This window comes from Pagrus pagrus (assembly GCF_965226575.1).
Source record: "Pagrus pagrus genome assembly, chromosome: 11".
Taxonomy (NCBI): domain Eukaryota; kingdom Metazoa; phylum Chordata; class Actinopteri; order Spariformes; family Sparidae; genus Pagrus; species Pagrus pagrus.
This window is the reverse complement of record NC_140195.1, coordinates 8,747,756-8,765,382: the sequence shown is the minus strand read 5'-3', so window position 1 is coordinate 8,765,382 and position 17,627 is coordinate 8,747,756. Positions and strand designations below refer to the sequence as shown.

Genomic DNA, 17,627 nt, shown 5'->3' with positions numbered 1-17,627 from the left:
GGAGCTGCAGCAGTTCGTGTCCTGGAAGGTCAACACACATTATTACCTGAGGAGCCATCAACAACCGAGAGGTGTCAAGTGGCTCTGTACACGGCACAGTGTGATAGAGAGGAGATGCTGTTGGCAGAAGTTTTTTTACACGGTGTTAACACGTTTCCTCTCGGTCAAATTTGTCTGATCTTTTTTAGGTTTTAGTCCTGCAGTGCTCACAAGCCAGTGGTGATTTTGTTTTCAGCCCCTCTTGTTGCCTCGGTGAATCAGTGGAAATATTACGTTTTTCTTCCACCTTTCTTCGAGTCGGTGGGCCACCCGCTAATTACCTCCACCGAGAAGGTTAGGATTTTGGTCCAGTTTGTTGGATTGTTTTTCAGCAAGATTACAGAAAAACGATTTCCAAGAAACTCTGATGAGCAGATCTGAATAGTGGGGCGGACAAACTTTTGCCAAGTGTGATAAATGCAATACATCTCACAATCTGATAGATGGCAGGAAGTTTCAGTTATGACGAAACATAACCAATTGTAGAAACCAGTGTTTCGAAACATGCTGTTCGACACAGATGATCTGCTAATGTGAGGAGCTTACAGATCCAGTCTTAAGTCTCCTGAACTGCTCACAGACTCAGCAGCCCCGATAATACCAAACATGTTTGATATTTAGGATTTAAAATCTGGATGATGACATCGGTGCTTTCCAATCTGGACTATGAGAGAGCCATCCTGGAGCAGCTGACGGTAAACAATCAATCCTTTGAGGCTAACGTTAGCTGGCATAGTACTGTTGACTCTCACCTCCAGTCCTCACTGAAGAACAGGAAACCCGTGTTGACCGTGTCTCCCCACTCAACTCGACTCATCTAACCTTCTGCTTTTATTCATTTCTCCCTGCAACGCATTCGCACCGCGAGTCGTCGCTCAATGCCAATCTCCATTTTGTTTATGTCTGCTTCCCCACGAGATCACGTGAGACCAGCCTCAGTCCGCAGAGCCACGAAGCGAGGGCGCCGAAGTCAGATACTGCCTCCATATCACAATCCACAAAAATGTTGAAACTTAACGCTTCACAAGAACTATACTATAACGCTATCATACCGACTGACACGTTTAACTCTCAGCGAGAAAGTGAATACGTGAATCTCACAAAATGCTGCACTTTTTACTTTTGAGCGACCCCTCTTCCCTCCACTTTTTCCCCCATAGTCGGCTGGAACCGCCTAATCTTCCTTTTACAGAGAGGTCTGCAGCGCCTCACATCTCCTGAACTCCCTCATCCTTGCTCGGGGCAAGACGATTGCAGAAAAGAAAGAACTGAAAAGAATTACACAAAAAAGCAGAGGGAGAAAAAAAAGCAACACGGAGAGAAAATATAAGAGAAAGAAAAAGAAAGCAGAAAATATTATTTATTTACCAAAAAGACTTTCAGTTGAGCGCTTGTGCACAACCATCCACTTCCAAAAACATTACTCTGAGATGCTGAAGCTCTTCTTAAAGATGATCCCAGCGTGAGTTTCTAAACTATTCTGTATGGTAAGTTTGAGATATTACGCTCCAAATACTGAAACCGACAACAGGATTTAATCTGACCTCTGAGAACTTGAGAGTTTTATCAACGTTTGAGCTGAAGTGGAGGGCCCCCAGCATGATCCTCACTCTAGTTTCAGGTGTTTCCATATGGTACATTATCCTCAAACATTTCTAAAAAAGCCACAGAAGCAGCTATCAGAGTTTACATGATTTTTTGAGTAAACTTGGAGGATCAGGACGCCTTTCCAGCAGGATCTAATTACAGAAATCCCAGAACAAAATGCTGCTGTCGTTGGAAAACTGTTTGCGAAGGCATTCTTGCTTTCTCTGTCTGTTTATTCCATCTATCGCAATTGCCACCAACAGTCTTAAAAGTAGCAGAATCCCTGAGCTGATGTGCTCTACACCTGTCTTCCTGTGGAAAATCTGCTCTGATCATCACAGAGTCACGCAGCGGTCGGCTCTGGTGATGGGCAGCCTTTCATGCTTCTGATGAACCCTCGCTGCTCGGTATGATTATCACAGACAGATATAGTCCTCTCGGTAACGCTAAGAGACTCTCATGTTACCAACAGATCTCTGTTTCAGATTCCACTGCAGGGGACAGCTGAACCGCTGACCTGGAGTCAGCTCACAGGGAAATACCACTTTCAATTCATACCATATAATCTAGTAAAAGTCGCCCTTTGCTGTCTTATCATCCCCCCCGTCCCCCCTTTCTCTGTCCTGTTCGCTGTGATATCTATTTTTATCTTCTTTGGAGAAACACAGTGAAATAAAATATCCTCGCTGGAATTTGAAGTGAATTGCCAGGTTGCACCCTAAAGGAGGATTTAGCGGCGAGGTTCAGGGTTTTTTATCAGCACACAGGTGGAGGGAGCAAGCAGTTTAGAGGGTGAAAGGGAAAGGAAAGTCTGAATCTGAAGACTTAGCAGAGAGCGCCTCAGTTTTGCCCAATATGGTATGGAATGCTGAGACACCTCAGACATGTGATGTGAAGAAGCAAAGCGACTTAGACGGAGGGAGGCGCAGGGGGGGGGTTGCTCTCCCTGGACTGTCTTTTTCTTTGAGACATTAAACAGCACTTCTTGTTCTTCTTTCTGTGAACGCGTGCTTCACGTCTACGATTGCGGTACATCTCAAAATATTGCATCAGAGATCAGAGCTTTAGCTGCCTTTGAAGCATACTTAGCTTTTGCGTGAGGTGGGGTAAAACAGGATGTGAATATGAAACAATGGAGCTAATGAACATCGAGCAATAACATTTGTGTCTGTGAAATTCTCGGCTGGGAAGTAGGGGCCGCGCAATTGATTGAAATATGATCAGAATGGCAATGTGGGGAAGTGCAAAATTCGAATCACAAGATTATTTAAATGTGTAAACAAAACAGCATTTAAATGTAGAAATGTAGTGCTGCATGTCTTCATGTTTTTAATCATTTTTTACAGTAAAAATGAAAATTGTGATGCAAAAACGATCATTCCCTGTAATCTTGAATCATGTCACAATCACAATATCTGTCAAAATAATCGCTATAGACTTTTTTAATATATATCGTGCACCGCTATTAATATCTAAAAGCCTTTTTCATGAATAAGATACCATTTTTACTTTGATGATAACCACTTACATTTAGAAACATATTTTCAAGGTATCTCTCCTCTGTGAACACTCTCGCTCTATATCGTAAAATATGAAAGTCATTTGGCGCCATCTAGTGGCACTAAGAGAAAACAACAGGAAGCATTTTTGCCATTAAGCAGAGTATCTCGACTCATCTGATTTCTGTGGCTTTCTGTGATTAAAAGAGCACAATAGTTATCCACACACCTCCGCAGAGTTGTAGTCTGAACCTTGGTCATCACAGCGGTGTCGTTTCTGCTGCTGCTTTGTTCTGAAGGTCAGCTGTGCTGGGTCTTCAACCGGGTTCTGGTTTTCATCTCTCCACCATAGCTCACCCACTGCACCTGCACAGGAAGGCATTTTATTGCACACATCTATGAATCACTGTTGAAAATGAGCAATGACACAACACTTATTGATTAAACTTATCTTACTGGTGTCCCATTTTAAATCACTCCTGCTTTTAAACACTGATTTTGGTGCATTTATCTTTGTTTTAATCAGGTTTTACAGACAGTAGCCTATTTTTGTCCCCCTTGTTTGATTCATTCTGCTGTCTTTATATTATTTATATTTGTAATTGCCACTGTGCTTTTCCTTGTGACTCTTTCATTGTTCCGCTATGTACTCGCCCCTTATTCTGCTCCAAGAGCCCTCAGATCAGAGAACCAAATCCTGTTGACAGTACCATGGTCCAGACTTAAAACAAAAGGGAGACTTTTTGGCAGACACGAGGATCACAACCTGTTCATGCTGGGCTCATTTCACATATAATACATTAAATATTTACTTATTTGATGTGATTGCAATACTTTACGGTCATTTCTGTATTTTGTCACTTTCATTAAATGTACAAATCCCAGTTGTGGACAAGGTAAGAGGTACCACTTTAATACTTGTCTACATATTGGTTTATAATTTGGTGAGAGGAAAACAAAATCTGTAAAAGTTTGCAAATATCTGGATGATTCAGCAGTGGGATCTGTGGGATCTGTGGGATCCAACACACACAATCAAAAACCCTGAATGTTGTCCTGACCTCTGAAGGAGTTGCTGCAGTAAGGCGGGCCACAGGATCCAGCAATAGATGCATATGAAGCGTTTGGCATTGGAGACTCAGCGAGGGTTTCTAACCTGGGTTCGATGTTCCCCTGCTGTACATGCACGAGAAGAAAACAGAACTTACTGATGAATCACAAACATCCTCCAGAGCTACAAACCAACCATTTCTGAAGCAAGGAAGCTAAACTGATTCCTGTATACATTTATCCTGCTAACCTCATCCAGTTTGCTCCATTTCGCACTGATCTCGCTTGTTTCCGTGGACCCTGTCAGGCTGATTCTGACTCTCCTGTCATCTGTCAAGCCTCTCCTCACACATGACCTCTCATCCAGGGTGCCTCCTTCCTCCGTCTGCCTGTCCTGAGGAGACAGGCTGTTGGTCTGCCGAGCCTCTTTCAGATCTGTCAGAGTCACACCCTGCAGGACATGTACACAGCTTCAACGGTCAAACACAATCCGGCGAAAGCTAGACTTCTGTATGCCTTTTGTTCTTTACCTGTGTCGACCTGCGGGTCTGTCTGGCATGACGAGACTTCGCTTTCCTCTGAGACTCCGCTTCATCATCCCTGACCGGGGTCAGGTACGACCTGCAACAGGGAAGAAACAACAGTAAACACAGAGCTTTAAAGTAAGAAGGGTGATACAATAGGATGCTGTCACAGAAATACACAGAGGGCAAATAAGGCAAACAGAAAAATACATTAAAAATAATATTAATAATCATTTGTATTAATATTTAATGCTCCAAAATGGTATCAGAATTAGATACGAATGAAATATGTCGAACAGCCAGACTCAATATTATATGTTTTTTACTTTAAGACAGACAGAAAGAACTTATTTTCTGTCTCTTTGCAATTTTTTATTAACATGAGTTCATCAGTTAATAATTTTTTTATTTGAACTTTAATCATTTTAAAATAGCACAATAAGATGATTGATTTTTATTATTTTCTATTTTTTATATTTCTATATTTTTATTGGATCATTGTCTATTGATTGGTTAGCCTTTCTTCTCCTGTGCGTATTTCTTGTTGACGTCTCCTTTTTGTTGCATTTTTCCAAATTACAATATATTAAAATGTATTATTGTTTTTTTTTCTATAGGGGAGGTCTGTATAAGTACTTTTGAATTTTTTTAAATATATTTTATATGCTCTGTGCTTTGTATTTATGATTTCTCTTTATTTTATTTTTTTACTTCATTTTTTATTCTCATTTTATATTATTTTATTATTTTTATTATATTTATTGTTGTTGTTGTTGATGTCGAGCACTTTGTAACCTGGGTTTAGAAAGGTGCTATACAAATAAAGTTTAACTTGGGCAACTTACTTACAGGCTTGGGAAGTAAAGGAATACATGTAATGGGATTATCTAATTAGGATACAAAAAAAGAAAACTGTACTCCGGTAAAGCTACAGAAATGTTTTTTTTATTAGATTACAGATACATTCAGTTAAAAGGCATTCTTACCAAAGACACACTCATCATTCAGATTCAATAAAAGTCATCGTATTGATATTTTATTTCTCTAGTCATTAAATGCGTGGTGTTAAGGTAGTCCAAAAGTAACAGGTCGTAATCAAGTTACATTACTTTAATATATATATATATATATATATATATATATACATATATTTTCTTTGAATTATTGTAATGAAATTATTTAACTTTTTAATCGTTTGGAAATTGTATAAAAGTCAAAATATAAAATCAACATGTTTCAGGTTATAAATGCAAAAAAAAAAAATGTCCCAAAGCCACTTCCTGCTGTGTACCTTTAATTGTGACCTCATGCTTTATCAGCAGGTGTAACATCCCACTGATTTCACTATTTCTCCCTGCTCCATGCTCCACCCCAGCATCTCACTTTAACAGAAAATGCAATAAATTCAGGAAGACAGATGCTCTGAAAATGCATTTTTCATTGTGACTTCAAGACCTGAGCACCATTTCCGCCGGTGGCTTCACGGACAGACGGAAAGAGCTGAGCAAGCATCGGTGGAGAGGCTCATGTTTTACCCAGAGAGCTGCCTGCCCCTCCTCTGCTAAGCTTTTACTGGTATCGATCTCCTGGTTGTGAAGTCACCCTGAATCCTGAGTGAGAGGCTGGTCAGCCGCACACACTGCTGTATAATGTACAAAGCGTAGGATGTGGACTCCTCGATCCATAGGCTGATACCACAAATGACAGAGTACAACAATCAACCACAAAACATGTCAGCACTGCCCTTCTTCTGCTGCTGATGCTCCATTTAGTTTAGATCTGTATCCAGCCACACTGGGACGACAACAAAACCTGCAACCCATACACAGCAAAAGGCTGTTAATAAAACAGTTGCCAAGAATAATATCCTGAAGCCATTAATTACCAATGTACATAAGAAAGCTAAACAAAGATCAAAGAGAGTAATTAATTTCCAGTCCCCAAAGCAACAAACTACAAGCTCACCAGTTCTGAGAGGCCTGCAGCACCTGTGCAGAGCAGCAGAGCCTTTCTACAGTAAAGAGGACAAAAACGTGAGCACCGGGAGCTTCGACCTAGATGGTGGCTCGTCAGAAGGACAGCGCATCATGACTCAGTCTCTCCGAGGACTTACCTGGGAACAAAAGCCTGCATGGTCCCGGTGGAAGGTCAGGAGACTGAGGTGCTGAGACACTGCAGCAGTGATGAGTAGGAGAGGCTGGATGAAATGACTCTGATCCAGGCTACACAGCAGAGAGAGGGAGAGGGAGAGGGAGAAAGGGAGGGAGAGGGAGAGAGACTTCCTGTCTATATGCACACATAATCAATTTGGACTCTCTGTCTACCGAGGACTGATGCAAGCAAGTCAGTACACACTTTGGTTCAACGGGTGCACGGCAAACACGTTTCTGAAGTCTGGTGAGAGGAAGTTTTGTTTGATCAGATGATTTACCAGAATAAATGTTGGCAAAGAAAGATCCTGCCAAACCACAGTTAAGTTAAAACTTTACATTTCTCTCCGTTGTGACTGTATATTGTTGTTTCGGTTCAGTTTTCAAAGGTGTCACATTGCTACAACCATATTCACACAGCGGCCATTTTCCTCTGACATCACGCTCAGAGTGGGAAGGTCAAATGTGCTGTCTGACAGGTTGCAAGTCCTATAAATGTAGGGAATTTAACTTTAAATGTTATAAGTTATCTGCTTTCTGATTGATCAGCAAGTAAAAGAAAAGCAATGGATAGTGAAAATCCACAGAGACATCAGGCCACACTTCAAGGTAAAACACACATTTACATTTGCAGTCATAATGTCGAACTGTGTAGAGCCACGCGATGTAGACAGGAGCCACACACGTCATCACTGGTGTGAACGTTTTTTTGAGTACAACATGAGGTAAAAAGTCTTCAAGTCTAACCATAAAATTATCTTATCTTCTTATCACAGCTATGGAATATTAAGTAAACAGTCTTTGCTCACTACATCTTACCCTTTATTGCACCAGGTGTGCATAAAAAAAAAGAATGAAAATGTTGGTTTCTATTGTCGGTTATTTTATCGGTATCGGCCATGAGAGTCAGGTAATTATCAGTTATCGTATCGGTTGAAAAATATCCATATCGTGCATCCCTACTTTTGTTATCATCAATAAAAACCATAGAGTGAGACACACATGACTATAATCTCCGGACACTCATGTGTTGCGTTCAATGCCTCTTCTTTCCTCTCTGCCTCTTCACTATCGACTGTCCAATACCGAAAATAATCTTTACAAAACATTAGCTCACATCTCCATGCTTTGTGACTTTGTGCCCCAAACCCACTGATTCCTAATGAAGACACATTCTATGTTTGGTTGTGATCTTTTCACACATAAAACATCACCAGACTTGTCCTTTAACAAGATAACATGGGCCTGAGGATGATAAACTGAGTTTAAAACTCTGTTATACAGTATGTGGACTCCAGCAGGATGGTGGGGTTGCTTATTTTAATCCTAATACAATATCCACGTATGGTGGAAATGATATGGGTGGAATATGATCTGACTTGCGTACAACACAACAGCACAGAATCGAGTATAGAAAAGTGAAAGAAGCAGGGTTTATTTCAAAAACATGACAAGACAAGTGTCATACTGACAGTAACCAAAGCCTTGGCAAAAACGGTGCATATTGTAAAAGTCAATATCAGGCTTAGTGACAATGTACAGTGATGTCCAAAAGTCTTACTATACTACCAAGAACCACTTATCGCTTGAGACTTTCCACATTTGTGAAGCATGACTACACAAACATCTGCAAACAAAAGATTAGGTATTTGCTCTAATCACAGCGTGCAGTCTGCATCGGAGCATTACTTGATAATTCACATTATTCCAGTTGTCTGTAGAGCACCTCAGAGAGAGTCTTGTGATGTAGCCTTATGTTTTGCTTGTTATTTGTTTCTAATGTTCCCAGACATGTTCAACAGGGTTGAGATCTTGTGACTGTGGATATAAGAGCCATGAAGACCTCCTGCTCCTCCTCCAGATTTCAGTCCTGGCATAGTTTGGATCCATGTCAGTGGTCGGTGTCCAGCTTGAAGACTCCTCTCCTGCACAACCTAAACCTAGAAACTCTGACATAGCTTTGCAATGTGAAGAAGTCCTTCTGTTTGGTTTTCATGCATCAGTTCGGCTACTGTTTGAATCTGGTTTTATAAGTAGTTGCATCCATCTATCATGTTATTTATGACTGTCAAGTTAAAAAATCACCCTCTCATTGTCAACTAAATCTTGGCACCATTTAGTCAAAATGCTGGTTTTTCCTAATCGTCATTTGATTGAACATGTTAGCTTGGCACAACATACTGATCTTTAGTTGGTGTCAATTAAAGTTGAATTGATTTGGATGAAAATATCCCTCCAAACAGAGCTGCCGATCGACACTGCGATAGTTTTCCATCCATCTGGAGAGCAATTTGTCCGCGAGGTGCTTCGCTTAGCTCTTCTGAAAGTTACAAACAACTGCTTAACTTGCAAAAGTCACTCAAAACATTATCAGTAGTGACAATAATGCTTTAACTAACTAAATAATGTACTTTTGAAACAGTTCTTAGTAGAAGACTCAGACTTTTAGACCACTGTATCTTACAAGACTACAGGTGTGTTCTGTCTGACTGGAGCTGGATTCAGTAAAAAAAAAAAAAAATCATTAGCCAAACTGAGTCAAGCAAACCTCCAGGTTTTAAGTACTGAAGCACATACATATGCTTTAAAAAGTAAAAAACAAAACAAAATCTATCATCTACAGTCCTCATCTAGGGAAGCCTTGAGATGCAAGTGAGAAAACAACACCCTGATCTAATCTGTAAAACGCTGGTTACATTGAACACGTCATGTATGCAGCAGAGCGTGTAATCAATGAAACTGGCCACACCAGGCATGAGAGCAGAGCGGGAGTGGTGAATAAGTGCCACAGAGATCCACTCTTCAGGCATAAAAAGGGCCAGTCTACCATTTATTTATTTATTTTTTTAACACAGACATTCATTGTATACTTTGTTAAATTACACCTCTGGTATACAGTGAATGACTCTAGTTAGTGTGGGTTGAGAGTTGATTCCTTTCACCTTAAAGTAAACAAAAAATAAAAGATGCTCAGTTACTTTATCCCTTAATTTGCTTACCGAGTCTGTAGATGGTAACTTACCCATACTACACAAACTCAAAGTTTCACAGCGCTGTGCTGGGTCTCAAAAACTAAAGATCACCATCTTGTCCTATGTAGCACGTGAGCTGCAGGTGTAGCCAGTTTAAGGTACATTTCACTGCATACGTTACGTGTTGAATGTAGCCAAAGTGTACGTCTGATCTAAATTGTTTTCTGTATCGTGTTGTTGACTTAACACAGGGACTGTGAATCAGCCATGCCTATAAGTTTATCTAGATGTAATCATGTACCATTCCCTGTCAAATAAACCAGTAAAATAAATAAATCTGTCAAATCTTTCTAACTTCCTTTCTTGTCCATCTGAAAACAGGTGGAAAAAAAAGTTTTGGCAGCGATTATTTTTTTTGTCAATGGGCAAATAAAACATTTGCATTCGCCGGTGAAGCAAAATGCAACACAGGTGAACGTCTGATGGCGAAGTAGCGGCCACAACCAATCGGAAACATATGTGTGTGGTTGTCCCCTCAAACAGCAAATGTTGTGTGTGCCTCATATCCTGCACTACCCATGAAAAAAGTATTATAACACTGCTTCTTGTTTGTAGCAAAACTTTTCTCCGATTTGTTTCACAAATGAAAAAGAAAATGTAAGGAAGAAGAAAGATTAAACTGGCAAAATCTTATTTTAGTCATAAACACAAAAGAGAAAAACAATTTCAATCACACTTAATATTTTGTCCCTCACTTGCCTCTCAGGGCTTCCGTACTATTCTTTAAAAGTATTCAGGAATCCTTCTTGTTCATCTTATGAAAGTTTTTTTTGTTGTTTTTTTTTTTGCTCGCTCTTTAGTTTTGCCTGTGTAAACAACTAGGGTTCATTAAGTTCCTGCAACTGTTTTTTCCTTCTGAAATACTGTCTCATGATTCGTTTCAGGCAGTGACAAAAAGAAACAAACAGACAGACAGACAGACATCACTTATGGCTTCAAGTGCATTGAGAAACAGTCTATTGTGTTGTGTCATTGGCTTTTTTAGTTTTCCAGTTTAGTACAGAGATCTTGATTAAAAGAAAAAAAGTGAGTTATAAGAGTGGAAAACGCTCTGTAGAAAGACAGTCATTCTTTTCATGGATTAAGGCTTTTGAGGTCGTTATTGGCAGGTAAACCCTGAAGTACTCGTTTCCTAACTTAACAGCCATCTGCTATTTTGAGGTACAGGTTTCAGCTCCAACTCCAACGTAGTGACTCATTTCTTCTGACTATGTCTGCCTTTAAAACCACATAATGAATACTGCACCTAAACAACAGCAATCAATAATGCCTTCCTACAGCATTTGTCATATTGTAGACCGCGACTTCAGTCTGAGCAAGTTCCTGTTTCTCCTTGGTGGATGTGTCCGGTGTGGAATAAAGTCCCTTACTGGTGATATGCACTCTGTAAAACATAGGAAAACAAGAACATTTTAGGAGGGATGTGGCAATATATTTATGGAAGAATGAAAAAATGTTGTAGTTATATTCTTGCTTACATTCGTCCTCTGGTAAAGCATCATTATCTAACGGCTCCTCTTCTTCATCGGCCTCCTCTTCAGCTGCAACGTCCTGCTGTTCTTCGCCCCCTTCTGACACTTGCTCCTCTACGCTGAGTTTCTCCTCCTCGAGCTCTGGCTCTTCCTGAACCGTCTCTCCTTCAGATGCCTCCTCCTCAGGCATCTCTTCTTCTTCTTCTTCTTCTGCCGTCTCTGTCGTGCCCTCTTCTTCCTTTTCTGATAAGGCGCCCGACTCATCTTGCTCCGTCTGATCCTCCTGAGCCGGCTCGACCTCCTCTTCAGGGGCTGCGTCCTCTGTCACAGAGGCCTCCTGCTCGGCAGGAGCTTCACCCTGTGCAGCCGCCTCTCCTCCTTCATCTGCCTCTGCCTCTCCTTCTGGGTTAGATTCTTCTTTTTCTAAATCTGCAGGAGGTGCCTCTTCTTCTTCTTTTACTTCAGTTGCTGCAGCTGCCTCGTCTTCCATTGCGGGAGCTGCCTCTTCTTCCGTTGCGGGAGCTGCCTCTTCCTCGGTCTCATCTTCAGGCTCAGCAGGAGGTTGAGAGTCTCCTACCAGCTAATATGAGGAAAGTAAAAATTAGAGCCCCAACTAATTGGTTAGTCCATCAAAAGAACAATTAAAAAAGGGCCAACTATGTTGATCGATTAAAAGTTTCAGTCATTTTTCAAGTAAAAATGTTGGTTCCAGCTACTTGGATAAATGGATTCGCTGTCTTTCTTGTTGGTTGGCCAAAAGAAACAACTTAAAAGACGTCACATTGGGCCGCTGGGAAATTGCGACAAGCATTTTTAAATATTTTAATGTTTTAGATGAAGCGATTAATCGAGAAAATAGTTGCAGCCCTGAATAAAACACTAGATTAGTTCACAGAGCAGACGCTGGACAGCAAATCATTTGCAGGTCTGCCATCTGGACATCCAGGTAACAACACACAACACGAGGAGCTGTAGTGTATGCATGTAAGTGTAGATGCGAATCCATCAGAGAATCCATGCCAGGCAATTAGTTCCATCAAATTAATGGGATGAAAAACTCATTATAGTTCCCCGTGGGCACACAGTGGACAGAAATAGTAAAGAGACCATGTGCGCTGACAGTGTGTGTGCTCAGGCCTGTCAGGCAAGTGTTGCCATTATAGCTCAAGTATAATCTAAACTGTGTAGAAGTCTTTGACATCTTTTTAGGGACGTATTTTATGTGAAGGGAAACCTGGATTTAGTTTGGTTACAGACCTGTGAAACGCCACATGCAGCTCTGCAATTCAAGCACGTTCAACTTGGATCAGGAATGAAGTGACACCAAATCTCGATTAGGTCCGAATAGCAGGCTAAGTCTGATCGGTTCGTCCGTCGGTTACCTGGCTAACCTGCTTCTGCATGTTCTCCAACTGAGCCCCGAGTCCAGAGGTCAGACTACGGGCTGCTGAGCTCTGATCCTGCAGACTCTGACGTACCGTATTGAGCTGCTCCTCCAGGCTGGCCTGCTGGAGCCGCTGCGACTGTTCGCTCTCGAGCAACTCTCTGCAAGACAGAAGACACTCTTAGTGACACATTGAAAGTGACAATATCTCTTTCAAATGATGTCGTTTGCTGTTATTAGCCATGTTGAAATATTCGCAGAACGCTCCTGGCTCCGTTACGGTGCTTTCTTCCACTCTGACATGTGTGACAATAGCCTGTGAACCTCTTTTCTATGATGTTTGCATAAGCTTCAAAGAGCAGCGACTTAGTCAGAGACAAAGGAAGTATTGCGCAAACCACTCGGCTCTAAAAAAAATCTTCAATACAATAGATATGTTTATACAGATGAGGGCAATCTTATAACGTGGATGTGAGGCTAACAGACACTGGTCTAGGGATGCTCAGACAATGGCGGCCAACAGGGCTTTAACAAAGTCAACATAAAGTTATGGGTCAGAGGAGTTGAGCTATTTTCTCCACAGACCCACCACCTACCTGACAGTGGTCATCTCCAGTGTGCTGGCCTCAAGCCGAGCCTGGTAGGTGTCCAGCTGCTCCTTCAGCGTGAGCACCTCGGCGGCCTGTCCGTCCAGGGTGGCGCTCAGCTCGGCAACGTGTCCAGCTCTCTCCTCCAGCTTGAATTCTGCATCTCCCAGGCTCCCTGCCAATTCCTCTACCTTGTGGGACAGCTCGGAGCTCAGCGTGGCCAGGCTCTCCACCTGAATCCTGACGCCCTCAAACTCCTCACTCTTCCCCTTGAGCATGGTCTGCAGCTGGCTCAGTTGCTCCAGAGACACGGTGGCTTGCTGCATCTCTGCCAGGCGGGTTTTCATCTCCGTGTGGAGCGACAGCACCTGAGCGGGGAGGTCAGACGTCCTGAGCTGTTCAGCTGTAGCCAACGCCATGCCCACCTGTTTCTGGGCCAGCGCGTAAGACTCCTCCAGGGTATTCAGACGGGTCTCCAGGCTCTCGGAAATGTGGTGCTACAACGAGACACAGAGCAGTGATGTTGAGTCAAGCTGGCTACAAGGAGTGACATTGAACTAGAGGCTTTGACAGGCTTTGATAGCCTCTTACGAGTGGAGGACTCCAAAACCATGGCATTTTATCACATAAATATTATGTGACCTAACTTTGAAGACGCTTTTATATTCACATGGTATGGTCTTTTATTCATTTATACTCAAAAAGTAGATTTCTCCTACAGGAAGTAGGAAGGAAATGCACTGTGTTGCAGTCTTTTGCATAATACTTCCAAGCACTTGTCTGGACTGCTAGCTGCACTGCTAACTGAGCTAACTAGGTAACAGCAGCTACAGTTAGCAGTTACTCTACTGGTAAAAAAAGCTGTCGCCTATTTATATGAGTTCAACAGCTGGACAATATTGACGTATTGCACCTCCAAATATCCAAACCTTTACAGTGACCAGCCCGGGTGATGAAAAGTAACTAAGTACATTTACTCAAGTCCAATTTTTGAGGTACTTGTAGTTTACTTGAATTTTTTTTCATTTTCTGCTACTTTATTTCCACTCCACTGCATTTTGGAGGCAAATATTGAAGTTTTTACTCCACTATAAATTTCTGATAGCTTTAGTTACTCGTGCTGTACTTAGTTACTTTGCAGATGATGTAGATTGTAGATGTTATCTGCAAAAAGACTGTCTCTGAGTCACAGACATGCTGACTATTGGATCCCATAATTGGCCAGGCCAATAAACAGTATATACATGTGTGTAAATATATATAAAATGTACTTTTTACTTGTATTTAAAAAAAAATACTTTTGATAAGTACATTCACTTTAAAGACTTTTACACAAGTATTATTCCTTTGGGTGAATTTCACTTTTACTAAAGTATGACTTCTGGGTACTTTTGAAACCCTGCTCAGCCTGTAGCCCGTTGTCACAAGCATGGGGCTGCAGAATCACTATCACAGACTCAACTTTTCATTCATTTCTTGTAAATCAAGAAAAGAAAATTCTCCTCTCACTGTCCCTGTCCCTGGAACTGGTCACAGGAACACGAGACTGCAAACAACCAATCACAGCAGGTCTGATAATGCATGGATGGTTCTCTAAATGCTTATTTCCTTGCAGGAAGTCACAGCGAACACACTGAATACTGATTTTGCATAAAGAAGCATCGGGTTGGTCAAAACTTTTGCAACTGCAGTGACAAACTTGTGAGTCACGAATAACAATTAACCGCTGGTGCAGGAAATATTTCTCCAACAAGACTGAGCTAGCAGAGCTGTTTGCCACATTTACTTGCCCGAAACAAAGGTGGAGTTGCACTGGAAGGGAAAGGAGTGGACTTGCTTTGCCTTCAAAAAAATCTCGCTCTTCCTCCTAGAGTCGCCTGCAGCAACTTAGAAATAGTTGGAATACTACTAACTAAACAGGTGGAGTGGAACGTAGCTCAAGACAGCCATGAACCTGAGCTTGAAGCAACATAAGGGACCGTGTCGTTCACGCTGATACATACAGCTGAAGGGAAATCTTTACAAGCTGTGATTCTATGGATGCCTACGTTGATACAGTTTTAAAGGATAAGTTCACCCAAAAAGTTGAACACGTGTCTAAATGATACCTTTTCAAATTAATTTGGGATCTCGCGGCTTATGGAGCCAATTCATGTTTTCTTTCGCTGTAGCCCTGTTTTACACCGAAGCTCCACAAATGTACTGCGGACTACAAAACTCCACATTGTGTCGTGTTAGAAAATAACCCTCCCTGCTCCTCTGCAAGCTTTCCGATGGCCTGTAAACAACCTCTGAAATGGTGTTCAGTATCAAAATCACACACTAAATTTAGCACCTGGCACACTACTGTCTTGTTTATTATTATATTGGCAGCATCCTCAGCACTGCTCTGTGAGCCTGCTCTTCACTTGGTATAACACACAACACTTTCCACTGAGTTCTCTAGATATTGAACGGATTTGCTGTATCCGATCCTCTGCAGCAGCAGCAGCAGCAGCAGCAGGTCAAGAATAAACCACATTGCAAAGGCTGGCAGCTGTGCGGATGTTAGAAATAGCAGCGTTTTGTAGTCACTCCAGTGAGGAGGTTTGAAATCTGATAGAGGCCTGCTGCAGGTCTTAACTTTCCCTGACTTGTGACAGGCTGTGGGCATGTGGCGAGGCCCTTTTTGTCTCATGTGGTGAAGGTGTGAGGAGATGTATGGCGCAATCGTCACGAGATCGGCCAATCAGAGGAGGCGTCTTGCGCAAATACAGGTGATTTACATCATTAAATCACCTACCTTGCTGTTCGACTGTCGCATTTCTTCGTGGGAGGCCTGCAGCTTCACTATTTTCATCTGCATGCCCATGAGATTGTCTGTTAAGTAGGTTAAAGTTTGGTGCTGCTGGAAACAGAACCACGCACCGGTGGCAGCGCCGATCACGATCATGAGGAATAAAACCAGGAGCAGCGTGTAGTTATTCGCTCCAGCGCGAACTTCCGACTCCATGACTTCATTCTTGAAAAAGTTATCTTCATGCTTGTGGTTGCTCTTCCCTTTCCGATGCTTGGCAGTCATTCTCCTCGCAGAAAGGACACAATGTTCTGGTCGGGCAGAGAGGTGATATTCAAGGAGCCCCGAGGGTGGAGGGGGAAAAAAAAGAGAAAGTGCGACGTGCGTGAGCGGCGGTTTCGCTTCAGAAAGGGCTCCTTTACGCACGGGTCGAGCCGGTTTCAATCAGCGCTCAATAAAGTACCGAGAGGCTGCAGCAGCGACTTGTTTGATGAAGAGGTAGAAGCAGGAGAGGAGACGGAGGGAGGCGTGGACCGTAGGTAGCGTGCTCGTCCATTCAGGAAGAGGAAGGAGGAGGAGTGGGCGGTGGTGGTAGTGGTGGGCGGTGGTGGTAGTGGTGGTGGGGGTGGGGGCCGGGGCTGCCACCGCCGAGAGTGGCTGCGTCTCCACAGCCATGTGCGCTGCTGTCATCTAATGGCAGATGTACACGTCCGGAGCTGCTGTGCGCTCTTTTCCACCGCAGCTGAGCGCAGAGCTGCGTGTGGCCCGCAGCGGTTACGCACACATGAGCTGACAGGAGACCACGTGGCTGTCGAAGATTAATTTACTGTGACCTTATTAATCAATGAAGCGGACTGTTTCTGCCTCTGTACCGATAGGACATCACCCCTTTTAAAACACTGACATGCTGAAGGGCAGATCTGCTTTTAAAGGTCATGTTTTAACATCTTCTTGACCTTTGCTGCTCTGAGTACATCTCTTATTAATCCTTATAAGGGCTAATTAATTAAATTTAATGTGTCAGTATCACTGTGTAATTAAGTACAAGTAAATAACCATCATTATTAAATGGTAAATTTATACGTAATTAAATTTTAAACTAAGCTGTTTCATTATTAGTAAATAATGGGCAGGATTTGTAAACATCAGTAGACAATTGCTTAATTAATGAAATTTAATAAAAAATAATAATGTTAAGCTCTTTACTATTTGGATCCCTGTTGGATCAGTTCATACATTGTCCTTTCCAGGGTTGTAGGGGACTGGAGTTTGTAACTGCTCCTGATTGGTGGACACACCCTGGACAGGTTGCCAGTCCGTCACAGGGCTCACATTCCCAGTTACAGACCGTGCACCCTTTTCATGGCAGACACTTTAACTTGTCAAAGCAGAAGAAGCACAGGTGGGATTTATAACATCGATAATGGCTGCATTCCATTTAGGTGATGTACTACCAGGGCTCTGGTATTGTGCATGTTCACTCATTGGCATTACTGTGACGCTGAATGGAGCCATCTTTAAGGTTAT

At 42.2% G+C, this 17,627-nt stretch overlaps 2 protein-coding genes across 3 annotated transcripts; both read right to left on the bottom strand.

The window, feature by feature from the left end:
* Nucleotides 1-3,342: 3,342 nt before the first annotated feature.
* Nucleotides 3,343-6,877, bottom strand: LOC311264736 (protein phosphatase 1 regulatory subunit 12B-like; the record flags this gene model as incomplete). The annotated part of the gene is made up of 5 exons (XM_084365827.1): nt 6,813-6,877; nt 4,706-4,796; nt 4,426-4,626; nt 4,187-4,301; nt 3,343-3,491 (listed from the first exon to the last, which is right to left on the bottom strand). Exons 1-5 carry the CDS (start codon nt 6,830-6,832, stop codon nt 3,343-3,345), a joined length of 576 nt encoding a protein of 191 aa, XP_084221953.1. The 5' UTR covers nt 6,833-6,877.
* Nucleotides 6,878-10,815: 3,938 nt separating this feature from the next.
* On the bottom strand, nt 10,816-16,656 carry LOC311264594 (uncharacterized protein). 2 transcript variants are annotated; one of them, XM_084365604.1, is made up of 5 exons: nt 16,107-16,656; nt 13,334-13,821; nt 12,736-12,898; nt 11,360-11,933; nt 10,816-11,265 (listed from the first exon to the last, which is right to left on the bottom strand). In XM_084365604.1, coding segments are annotated over exons 1-5 (1,506 nt in total). In that variant the 5' UTR covers nt 16,386-16,656; the 3' UTR covers nt 10,816-11,263. The 2 variants fall into 2 exon arrangements, with proteins under 2 accessions (XP_084221730.1, XP_084221731.1); XM_084365605.1 differs by having other exon boundaries at nt 12,832-12,898; nt 16,107-16,655.
* Nucleotides 16,657-17,627: the final 971 nt, after the last annotated feature.

What these genes read in the sequence shown, in the direction of transcription:
- LOC311264594 (XM_084365604.1), bottom strand. Translation starts at nt 16,385, where the DNA reads ATGACTGCCAAGCATCGGAAAGGGAAGAGCAACCACAAGCATGAAGAT. An exon ending in TGCGACAGTCGAACAGCAAG is followed by an intron (nt 13,822 to 16,106) that starts GTAGGTGATTTA and finishes GTCTCGTTGTAG; the next exon opens with CACCACATTTCCGAGAGCCT. An exon ending in TGCAGAAGCAGGTTAGCCAG is followed by an intron (nt 11,934 to 12,735) that starts GTAACCGACGGA and finishes TCCTCATATTAG; the next exon opens with CTGGTAGGAGACTCTCAACC.